The sequence below is a fragment of the Rutilus rutilus genome, assembly GCF_951802725.1.
Source record: "Rutilus rutilus genome assembly, chromosome: 18".
NCBI lineage: Eukaryota > Metazoa > Chordata > Actinopteri > Cypriniformes > Leuciscidae > Rutilus > Rutilus rutilus.
This window is the reverse complement of record NC_140231.1, coordinates 29,706,782-29,719,918: the sequence shown is the minus strand read 5'-3', so window position 1 is coordinate 29,719,918 and position 13,137 is coordinate 29,706,782. Positions and strand designations below refer to the sequence as shown.

The 13,137-nt window shown below is 36.7% G+C and overlaps 1 protein-coding gene across 2 annotated transcripts in view; it reads left to right on the top strand.

Annotated features, from left to right (window-relative positions):
• shroom3 (shroom family member 3) overlaps positions 1-13,137 on the top strand; it is a 65,765-nt gene that overhangs the window by 31,355 nt on the left and 21,273 nt on the right. For both annotated transcript variants that reach the window (XM_084386527.1, XM_084386528.1), the window contains one exon: positions 7,586-7,684. In XM_084386527.1, coding sequence (XP_084242653.1) covers positions 7,586-7,684 — 99 coding nt within the window. The remainder of the gene's footprint in view (positions 1-7,585; positions 7,685-13,137) is intronic.

Here is a 13,137-nt window from a genome sequence, read left to right as displayed (position 1 = left end):
ATTTATTTTTGTTATAAATTAGACTGTTTACATGAATGCTCCACGCGATGTGTGTGTATTTGATCGTGCAAGTGCAATGAACTGAACGAGTAGTGAAATTGGGATTGCATGCATCTGAGAGGCGGCATCTGTGCTCTCGCTTCGGCTGTGTCCATCAGCGTGCTACTCGAGCACCACATTGAGTCCTTTTTCACGGCTTATTAAAGGTGAACGAAGTAACTTTTTTACCTTAACTGAACAGCTTCGGAGTCATTGGAATGGTTACATTACTTATTTCGGGTTGAATGGTGGTCGTTTCGCACCCCCCTGGTGCCCGTGAGCGGAAAATCCGCACTTGCAACTTTGAGCCGGCGGGTCGCCGGCCGCCGCGTCGCCGGCCGGCGCATCAGGAAGTCTCGCGTGATATCAGGTCTTGCGATGTAAACAATTGCTTTACGGCCAAAAGAAATCTGCTAAAATGCTGTCATTATTGCGCTCCCTCACGCTGTTCGAACCCGAATGAAGAAGACGTTTTAAAGAATATCCCATCTGCTTTGATGTCGTTGATCTACTAGCCTCTGGTGTCTGAGAATAGCCAACGAGTTTTTAAGTTAAAGAAATGTAACACTAGAAAATCAATATTTGAAATATCGCCCTCGACTAAAGTTTTTTCTAGTCGACTAGTGGTCGTTCATTTAAGCGATTAGTCGACTAATCGTGCATGCACATTAATAAGCCATAAATCATAGTAATGAGCCTTTAATTGCCTATATATAACACATAGCCAAATCAGCACTCAAACGCACACATAAAGCTTGCCACAACATTTGCTCGCCTGTCTAATAAAACACTACATATTAAAGCGTATTTGGTTTCTACGGAAGTAAAACCGGAAGTCGAGGGTAACGCGGGGATGATGTCTCACTGACAGGCGACACAATGACACGGGCCGTTAAACTGGGTAAAATTTTGGCATTTCTCTGGATTTTAGTCTTTGTTGGAAACATTTGGGATAATGTAAGTACACAAGTCAACAAAATATATTAAAAAAATATATATTTAATTCCAAAAATTTTAAGGAGTGTTGTTTTTTTATTAGCTGTAGTAGCTGTTTATTTACAGTGTAGCTATCTATGTTTCAGCTTGATTGATAAGACAAAAACACGTTTGGAAAATGGATTCATGATGTGCTCGCTTATCATATATACATTCTGAACACACAAAAGGTTACGGACTGTTGCTTTAATTAGCATATGACTGTGTTTGGAGCAGCGTAAGGTAGATTATTGGTGTGCCTGTTTGTTTGACTCGTCTGGAACAATGTGTTTTGCACCTGCATCTAGATCCAAAATTCATGAGGTTTATTGTCCATAGACGAGAGAACGCAAAAAACACTGCATAATGAACGGCACGATACTCCGAAAAGCACAAGTTAACACTGTCTGGCATGTAGGAATGAGAATTGTTTTTATGATTTTCCGTTGTTTTAAGCTGCTGTAAACCCAGAGCAAGAGAAAGGCTAGAAGATGGAGCCAATGCAGGATAAAGAGAAGAGATAAAGGAAAGAGGTGTTCATCCAGAATGCAGTTAAGTCAGGTTACCGTGTTTGTTTTTTAGAGGGAGTCACTAAAGGTCAGCGTGTTTGGTTGTCACTTAATTTATTTGCCAAGCTTTGTTGAACTTCTGGTGTGGCTTCAAAGTGTAAAGAGCGCTTAATCCCCAAAGTGAATATTCCATGTAAAGCTCCTGTTGTTTTTATCATCTCTTATTTTTCATCTGTATCCCTTTGTTCTCTTCCTCTGCCAGAGTATTTCGTCTCTTCCTGTTCTCCGCTGATATCGGGTTCCTGGTTTTTTCTTTCATTCGGGGGTTGTGTTCAGTGACCGAGGGCAGGCATGCAGGGGAGATGAACTGAAACGATGCTCGGAAGATTCAAACAAGATGTTCATATTTTATGATGAAAATTGGTCTCTTTCGCTAATCGTCCGTAAAACTTTTGGATAAACATTTTCATGCATGAATTTGCACTTAAATTTAGGAGACAATTTAAAGCTAATTCAAATAAATAAAATACCTAAGTGACCATACAGTAACACTGGGATAGTTTATATACCTGATAAATATAATTATATTATTTGCAGCGTATTATGATCCAAATGCTAGCTTGAGAAAGCCTGACCAGAAAGTTTGAAGTAGTTTTAATATTATATTATAATTAGTGGATTATTTTATCATAATAATAATCATTATTATTATAAATTGCTGATTAATCCAGATTGTTCAATTTCTAGGAACTGAATAACTAGTTGACCCTACAGTGATTCTGACATAGACATAATTCTGCATCTTTCTTCATAGTTTTTTGGAATAATTTGGATTCAAATTTGAATGATGATGAGAACAAATTCATGTTTGCACAAACATTTTGTGAATCCACTGTAAATTTTCAACACTTTTTATACCGTTACTGGTGAATGAGACACAATGTGAATGGTTCATGCTGTGCACGGGTTGCCACCACAATGCAAGTTTTGTTTATCGTGTCGCTATGCAGTTGCTAGGTTATTCTGATTGGCTGTCTCATGTAAAAAAAAAAAAAAAAAAACAATAATAAAAAAAAATGCACTGTTTTGCATAAGCTTTCAGATTATATTGATTGTGTTTATCGAATACATAGGTCAGCTCTTCATCTTTGTATTGTTTAGGGAGAAGAGATGATACACAAGAGCAAATAACCTGATCAGCACTAATATCAGATTTTTAGTTGCACATGTAAATACCAGCATTATTAAAGTAAACAAAGTAATCATATTTGACTTTTCTGTCATTCTTTTTTTCTTCACGTGATGAAGTGACGTCTGTCAAAACAAATTCTTTCATTTCTTTGTTCGTTCGTTCTCTTGGCTGTTGATGGCATTCCTGCAGCGGGTCAAGCTGGTTTAGCTTTAACACTTTCACAGAATCTGTAAATGCATGTGAAGGGTGTGTTCAAGGAGAGCGGCATGTTTTAAAGGGAACGTCCCCTTGTTTGCCAGATTTGAAGTATTGTATTTGAAAGTGCAACTCGGTGCCGTTTTATAAGGTTAATGTTTTCAGAACACTTTCTAATGCGCATGTTGAAAATGCATTTAGTAGTTTTTTTGTGGAAAAAACTTTATTAACATTATGCAAATGTCAGTAGACCGGAAAGATTTTAAAACGAGCCGTTCATTCATAAATAGAATACGTAAGATCGCAGTGAAAATATAAAAAGACAAAAGACAACGAGTGCAGCGCTGAAAAGGGGCGGAGCTACGTAAGCTCTATAGAGTTCATTTGACTTTTTATTTGATATATATATATATATATACACATCAATGTGTATATGTATACATCATTGTATGTGTGTGTGTGAGATATATAAACATATACATGCCTGCAGATGTGCAGTATATCTGATGTGCAGACCATTCCCATTACAATTGCATTTTAATTGCTAAAATGTTCAGATATAAATAAAAGCATTGCATTTTGCCTCCGTTTACCATGTTTAAATCTATTCTGCAGAATTCCATGTAGTTCTCTACAAAAATCAGTGGAGAAAATGTGGAAAAGGTCACCGGTTTCTAAGTTTCATCCGGATAACAATACGAAAACTTTTTTTTGGGAACCTTTTAAGTACCTCCGATCTTCCAGTCTTATGATAGATCAGGGTGGGACAAGCGCTGGTGGTCTTCTTCGACCCCCTCTAAGCGACTGTCTCTGTTCAGCAACGCGCTTGTTCATCTTGTGCTCTGCGAAGAGTTCGGCTGTACTCAGCGTTTATTATTGCGTGGCTGATTGATGTTGTGGTTGGGTGCGTTTCACTCGAGACGCATATAAACAAGAGAAGAGGTCAGATCTGTGAGGAAAGGGTCAAGCGTGTGGGTGGCATGGAATATTTACACACACACACACACACACACAGACAACAACAGCCATGTGGAATTTGAACTCCTCCGTGTATTCATTGGTCAGTGAGAGTACTTTTCCTTTGTATGAAGTTCAAAACAGCCATTTATTTAAAAGATTTGACCCTTACTGTCCAAAACTCAAAAGAGCCCATCCTCAAATGTGATTATGTACGGTCCCCTACATATTTGTTTGATGAATAGAAAGTTCAGATGCACTTTTATGCACCCTTGAACGGCTTTTGAACGTAGGTGTATCTCTGAGCAGCGTTGTGGGTTTACAGGAAGTTGCATGGTGGTCACGTCTCTATGGTGATCACTAAGGTCCTCCAGGGGGCAGGTATGCAAGGAATGCTGGGGCATTTGAGCAGAGGAGTTTAGAGATGCAGACGCTGGGATCTAAATCATGGATTGTTAATGTGTTGATCAGAGATGTTATATCAAGACTCGGCGCTCCAATAAATGTCCGTACATTTCACAGGCCACTTGAAGTGATTAATAGAGATATAGTTAGAGTGTGTTTTCCGAAACGACTCCGAGTCCAATGCATACTTGCAGCAGTCGGGCCAAACACACCCTTTTGAAGAGAGAGCGATAAATCAAGCTTTAAAAAAAGAAAGAACATTTAAAACAGGTATGTGAATGCTGTTCACTATTAAAGGGATGGCATTTTCTCACGCTCATGCCAAAGCTGCTCTATTCACACAATCAATCATATTATATTTATTTTATTTTTTTCATGTCCAATGCTGGAAAGAAAGAAAGTCATACTGGTTTTGGAATGACGTGAGGGTGAGAATTGTTGTGTTTTTGTTTTTAGACTCTTAGTCTCTTTAAGTGAACGTTTATGCTGGGTTTGTTTGGCATGTCTTTGTGTTGTCTTTTATTCAAAAAGCCTTTAAAAAGGGAGTGATGACACAGTCCCTAACTATAGGAATGCTGTGTCAACATTACATGCGTTTCTCTCGCACCAATCCTCAGTGAGATGGGAGGGCTGCTGTTTTGCTGTCTAAGCTCTTGTAGTTGCAGCGTATGAAATAGTCTTTCATAGCACTTGCCACACCAAATGCTTTGTTATATTTTTTTCTACAGCGAATAAACATTCAGTTTCTATAAAATTAAATGAGGGGTTAGATTTGTTTTGTTCTGCTTTGAAAGAGATTAATACTTTTATTCAGCAAGGATGCATTAAATTGATCAGAAGCGACAGTAAAACATTTATAATGTTACAACAGATTTCTAATAAATGCTGTTCTTTTTTTCTTTTTTTGGTGAACCTCTTTTTATTATTATTTACAGGGAAAGGTTTTCATGAAGAAAAAAAAAGAGAGAGAAAAGAAACGCCCTCCCATCCCAACACGAGAGCCATAAAGGAACATTCACACCCATTTAAAAAATATAATAATAATGAATAAATGAATAATAAAAAAGGGAATCCAACGCTGTTCTTTTGAAATTTCTGTTCATCAAAGAATCCTGAAATTGTTTTCAGTTCGAGTTTATTTATCCCTTAGGAAATTTAATTTTTAATTTAATTTAACTTATGCGCAAAATTGGAATATCGCTTAATACATTTGTGAATAAAGCAGGGAACGCAGCGAAATATTTACGTACATATTAACGGCGGGTCTATTCGCACGGGATTAGTATTACCTGAGGTCATTTTTCCGGACCTTTTTACTGAAGGTAAAAGTCGCCGTAATCTTTACTGACATTGGGTCTCATTCATGAAACACGAGCAGAACGATTTTTTTGTGTAAATCGTGTGTAAAGTGGTTCTGGCGTAAATTTTCGGATTCATTAAAATGTTCGTATTTTCCAAATGTTAGTTGGTACGAAGGAAATCTACACCTGCTCCCAGCCACGCGTAAATAGTGCGTTTAACATCCGAACGTTTTGCTCATTAATAAGGCTGCGTTTTAATTCACCTTAATCAGGTACATATTTACACAGCATTATATATATATATATATAGTAATTACATACGGTTTTTATTTTTACTTTTATTACGAGAGCCAGTAATAGCATCTGCAAACGGAACACAAGTCCGCAAGTCACAAGTGTTGCAGTCAAGCTTCATGTCGAACCGTTTTCTTTTCACTTCTGGGACTGTTCGATTAACAGATGAAACTCCATTAACTGCATCTGTAATATGCTGCCAAGCTTCCTTTTTTTTAGGACCTGATACTCCACTATGTACGCTTGAAAATAAAGTGTGGCGTTTTGAATGAGCTTCTGATAATAAAACTTCAATTTCTGCATCTGAGAAATTTCGCTTTTTCATTCGCTTTTGAGAAGACATGTTGAAATCCTTCGTTTGGTGTCATAATATGATGCCCATATATAGTTGTCAGTCGGATTTAATGGGCGGGATTTATGGTAATTGAGAGAATGAGCGTGCACGTGCGTCCCATTTACGACTGACTGGAATTCATTAACACACACACACACACACATTTCACTATCACATCTGACGTTTGCGAAGTATTTGTGAATCAGGAGAAGAGTTTTCGGGAAGGTCTCTTTACGCACATATTTAATCGTATATTTACGAATGTTTCATGAATGAGACCCAGTGTCCGTAATGATTACTGAGATGGCACATTCGGACGGGACTAAAATCACAGAGAAGCTCTGGTAATAATTACTTTACCCCACCTCTCTATGTTAAACAAGTCCCGTCTGAATAGGGCTAAATAATAGAGGTTTTTTTTGTTGTGCATCGAGGGATTTATTCGATATGTTTCCATAGCAATGTATGTGCAGGTCTTCTTATCATATAAAAAATGTATCCGTCTCAATTAAGCGCATACGTTTTTTTATGCGTATCTTGGCATTTCCATCTATCACATTTTTTTTATATGATATCCCAAAATGCGCATAAAAATAGGTAGATGTAAACATAGCTAGTGATAATAATAATAAGAAGAAAGGAGATGATATCTCTCTATCATGATAAATATAAATGCGTTTACATGTACATGAAATAAAACTAATATGAATTGTATGTATAATGCTTTTTACTTCAGAGCAGTGTGCAGTGGGCTTGGCTTCACTATATCCTGTCCTTCAGGTTAATAGAAACTCTCCATGTATGACATCCATGTGAGCATGTGGTGAATGGACCGGCCGGTGCCTCCTTTGTCAAATACTGCCACTACAACACAGCTTTTGAGCTGAGTCAATCCCAAACGTGCACACAATACACTCACGTGGACTTTTAAATGAGTTCTCACTCTCTGACCAACATTGATTCTCCAAATTCCAAAAATACATCATCTAAAGACATACAGACACGCATCATCTACAAAGTAACCAATGAGCTTATAATGTGTCTAGACTAGGGATGTGCAAAATTACATATTTTCACATTCAACTAGTCGAGCCCTGTTTAGTCATGTCCATCACATGCATTTCTTAGGGAGCATTCACACACTTTTTGTTGACCGGTTTTTAACTTAATGAGCTCATGGTTGTGATGTCATAATCATGACAATCTTTGAATAAGTTCAGAGATGTTCTGGCTGAACTGAGCAGGACGTTTTGATCAGTTACGGACATTGAAATCATGTTTTGTTTTATTTTAGCTGTTCTGTTTTCCACGATATGAGCACTTTAATTGTCTCCGATTTTATAAAGAGTGAATTTCTAACCTAAACTTCTGTTTGTGTTTGTAGAGAGTGTTGTCCAGGCCCTTGCTGTTCTGACCGGCGTCCTCTTAGTCCTTCCAGAGACAGCAGATGCAGCGGAGGAGTGAAACTACGCATCAAAAACAGGTGTGAAGTTAAATATCTTTGTATTCGGTCATGCCAGATTGCATCTGCACCAGTGTTTTATTAATAGTTTGAATTTAGTTTAATTCCATATTTCCATATTTATTCTGGTAAAAATAGAAAAAAAAAAAAATTTGTAATGAGTAATATTTACTTGGACACTTGCTGAAACTAACGATTATTTTGGCAATCGAGTAATTGGTCGATTATTTTGGTAATCGAGTAATTCTTCGAATTTTTTGTGTCAATTAATCGATTAATCAGATTTTTTTTTTGTGGTAATAGAAATAGACCCAAGCCTTTAAAAGGCTTAAATTTACTTAAAATACATGTATAATAACAATGAGGCAATAATGATTGGTTCAAATAAAATATCAAAAGCAAGTAATCATATGGTTTTATAGAACAACACTGTGAAAATACATAATATACATATTATAAACATTAAACATAATAATTAATTTAGTTTCTCTAAATAACGCTGCCTGCTGTTGTAATTTAGTCTCTCCCGATAGAGCCCCTTTCCTTTCGCTTCCTCCTTCTCCATTTATTCCCAAGAAACTGCGCCGTATCGCAAAATGCAAACAAATATCAAGCTGCTCTCTCTCTGCCGCTATTTCTTTCTGTCTCACTGTTGAAGTAACCATGGCAACGGATAGTGTATCCTGCCAAGATGGCGCCGCCTTCCCGAAATGCAATATGGAGTGAAACGTGTGACATCACATTCGCATTCTCTATAGCATTATGTTTTACTTTTATCTATCTTTTCGCAGCTTTTCTATCTCTTAATGTATTTCTATAGAGAGAGGAGATGGAAGGATTTTAATCCATTTATTACTTAAAGAGCATATCTTAACATATCGCAATCAGCATGCATACAGTTTTCTATTGACTTAAAACATTCAGAGGTTTGATATTTTCAGATAATGACTGTTGTCAATAACAACGCCGCTAAATAACAAACTACTGTATGCAAACCGCAACTGGCGCCATCTTGCGTCCACTTAGCGATTGTATTGAAATTACCTACTTGTCTTGTTGCCAGGACGATTGTTTTATACATTGTAATGGATTATAAAGTAACAAGCTGGATTTACATTATCCCTTAAATCTTAGGACCTTTATTACAAACAAAACAGATAATAGAAAGATATATTTTGTCTATATAATACAAATAATAGGATTTTTGAGTTTATAATGTGTTTTTTTTTTGTAAGGCATGAAATGACTCGAGACTCGACTTGGACTCATGATAAAAGACTTCAGACTTGACTCGGACTCATGACAAAAGACTTCAGACTTGACTCAAGACTCCAGTGATAAAGACTTCAGACTAGACTCAGACTCCAGTGGTAAAGACTTCAGACTTGACTCAGACTCCAGTGGTAAAGACTTCAGACTTGACTCAGACTCCAGTGGTAAAGACTTCAGACTTGACGCAGACTCCAGTGATAAAGACTTCAGACTAGACTCAGACTCCAGTGATAAAGACTTCAGACTTGACTCAGACTCCAGTGATAAAGACTACAGACTTGACTCAGACTCCAGTGGTAAAGACTACAGACTTGACTCAGACTCCAGTGGTAAAGACTTCAGACTTGACTCAGACTCCAGTGGTAAAGACTTCAGACTTGACTCAGACTCCAGTGGTAAAGACTTCAGACTTGACGCAGACTCCAGTGATAAAGACTTCAGACTAGACTCAGACTCCAGTGATAAAGACTTCAGACTTGACTCAGACTCCAGTGATAAAGACTTCAGACTTGACTCAGACTCCAGTGATAAAGACTACAGACTTGACTCAGACTCCAGTGGTAAAGACTACAGACTTGACTCAGACTCCAGTGGTAAAGACTTCAGACTTGACTCAGACTCCAGTGGTAAAGACTTCAGACTTGACTCAGACTCCAGTGGTAAAGACTTCAGACTAGACTCAGACTCCAGTGATAAAGACTTCAGACTTGACTCAGACTCCAGTGATAAAGACTACAGACTTGACTCAGACTCCAGTGGTAAAGACTACAGACTTGACTCAGACTCCAGTGGTAAAGACTACAGACTTGACTCAGACTCCAGTGGTAAAGACTTCAGACTTGACTCAGACTCCAGTGATAAAGACTACAGACTTGACTCAGACTTCAGACTAGACTCAGACCCCAGATGAAAGACTTTTGAACATCTCTGGGAAACAAAACCTCACTTCTATTTTTTTAATCTATGGGAAACAGGAAACAAACATGTCTCTTACAGGAAAGCGCTGAAGTGGATTTGGGTTTATGTTTTCCTTGACGGTCACGTTAGGGGTGACTGTCATTGCATCCCTTCTCCATTTACTCTAAATCCACTGTTACTCAGGCTGTTTACAGGCTTTTAAAGCGGATGTTTTGGCATTTTAGGGCAAGCTTGTGCTGTTGTCTCACATGCCAAAAGGAATCCTTTTTACTAGTTTCTCTCTGCTTCTTTTCCACTATTTCTGTGTGTAAATAAAACTGGAGTACTTTATACAGATGCTTTAAACAGCGAGACGACCTGATCGGAAATCTCACTTTCATCCGAATAAGGCTGTAATGGAAAGGTCACATGATGTTGACGAGCTTGACGTGAGCATGCTAAAACGGTAAAACGGATATTAAAAAAGGGACTCAAATTATATGGTGGCAATTTATGCACTGCCAAGCATCACTCACATTATTTTCAGAAGTACTCTACCATTCAAAAGTTAAATTATTTAATGAATTAATTTTTAATTAAAACTTTTATTGAGCGAAGATGCATTAAACTGATCAAAAGTGACAGTAAAGACATTGATAATGTTACAAAAATATATATAAGAAATGCTGTTCTTTTGAACTTTCTATTCGTCAAAGTATCCTAATATACATATAAAGGGCTCGACATTAACGCTTGTCCAGGACAAGTGGATTTTTTGAAGGGACAAGTAAAAGAGAATTTTACTTCCCAACCGGACAAGTAGCCTGATTAGAACGTCAATAACAACAAAAAATAGCTAGGGAATCACTAAGACGAGAGAATGATTCTGATTTTGATTTTGTTACATTTATTGTAAGTTGCAATCGATAGTGATAATAAATGTATTACAGACAGTAATAAGGTTGCACTGTTGAGGCTCGCGCAGCCTCTCGAGGAGAAATCTAAACAAATGACAGCACATACAAAAACTCAGTTAACAACATACTGCCTAAAAAATTCAAAATGTGTAGTTTTTTATATTTTTAACATATGTTAAGCAACCTCACTCGACGAGTGCTGTTTTCCTGAATACCATCACGATTGAAAATGTTACATTGATTTCCTATAATAGTTCAATAAACAGTTCAAATTAAGTAATTTACATTTTAGATGCAATATTGGCTGTTTTTGTTCTGTTTCAGCAGCGAAAATAGTTCCAAACAAAGATCACAGGAGAATTATAACTCATCTCACAGCAACACTCAACCGTGTTTCATTACTGAATGATTCAGCATTTTGAACGAATCGGTTGAGTCAAAGATTCACTGACCCATTTATAAACATCTGTCTCATTCTTGAATGAATCAGCCGTTTGAATGAATTAATCAATGACTCACTCATTAAGACGGCCGCCTGCCGCCACCTACTGGCGGTTTAGTGTTATGTTTAAAAGTATCATTCTTTCCATCATTTCTAATTTGTAGATTTAAAACAATCTCATAACATTATTTAATACAATTCAGTAATTTTTCAGTGTAAATGATTTAATTTGATCAGCCCTACCTAGGGTAATGGCCCTATAGTGTCTTCTTATGATAAATAATTTATTGATCAAATTTAGGAATTTAAAATGAAAGATGAAGCATACATTTAATAAGATTGGTTGGAGGGGGGGGGGGGGGGGTGCCCTTTTAAAGGTGCAGATATTACAATATGCAGATATTAAATTAAAAAGCTGATTGAACACTGATGAGAATATTGCTTCAGAATAAATTATATTTATAACAAAAAATATATACTGTATATATAAATCCGGACAAGCAACTTTTTTTATTCGGACAAGTGCATTTATATTTATATTTATATATATACACACACACACACACACACACACACACACACACACACCATATATATGTATACACAATATAAATTAAAAACTGTTTTCAATATTGATAATAATCAGAAATGTGTCTTTTTAAAATTTATTCAAACTTTTATTTTATTGTAAAAATATTTCACAATATTACTGTTTTTACTTTATTTTTGATCAAATAAATGACATAAGATTGATCAGATAAGATAAACTACCATTCGAAAGTTTGGGGTCAGAATTTGTTTTTGTAAATGCTTTGGTTATACAGTACAATATATATATATATATATATATATATATATATATATATATAATGTACTGTAATTTCAAATACATAAAAAAGGTCATTTATTTTGCATCAAGTAGATTTCTCTGGTCCGACAGATGGCACACTGATCACACCAGAGACACAAAGACAGATAGCGTGCACAATATTTCCCATCCCTCTCATGTAAACAGATACTGAATATGTTTTGATTTTGTCTGTTTAGTTGCCATGTTCATGTTCAACCTACCTTGTTTGAGTCTTTGCTTTGGATTGGACCACTTACCTTTGGGCTCTGAATAGCATAGACATTGTAATGCTACACAAGACACGAATTATACGTTTAGATGGTCCTTCCCTGCAGTTATTGGAGTTTTCATTGGTAATTTGATGGATTTGAGAAATTTGTTGTGTAAAAGACAATGAATGTACAAAGATTAATACAAGACAATGGTGCTAGACCCACCCAACACTTTAGAGCAGTTAATTACATGTGTATGTGTTATCGTACACGTGCATTGAGATATTTATGAAATGTTTACAGGAAGTGAGTCTGAAGTGTCTTGGGGCAACGATTCAAATCTCTGCATCCTAAATTCTCTCTCTTAACCTTCTCACTTGCTTAGATTCTCCATAATGCTGTAATTGGATCTTGGAAGAGTCTTCTTTTTGGACGTTAATAATTTCTAGTTCACTTGCAGTTCATCTGTCATGTGTGTTTTTCATCCATGTTCCTGGATTGTGAACATTCCAATGTTATTCGCACACTCAGAGGTAGGATTTCCCATAATCCCACAGTGACACGCATTAATAACATAACCCATCTCCCCCTGGATGTCTTCATTCCGATGAACCATGTTCATTTAAAGAACTCTACTACACTCAGTTTGAAGGTTCTTGATAGTAATGGGGTCTCCTGTGGGGTCTGAGCGTGATCCTCTCTTTATTCTCTCCATCTTGATGGAGGATATAAGAAAACAGTTACTTCGCTTATGTCTTGAGATGGCATCCAAATGTAAAGGCCAAACAAAGTTCGTTTAGAGTTAATCAGAAATTTGAATATGAATATACAAGGTCCAAGATCCCAAGCAAATGGAACACTGATCACCATTATGGCGACTTCAA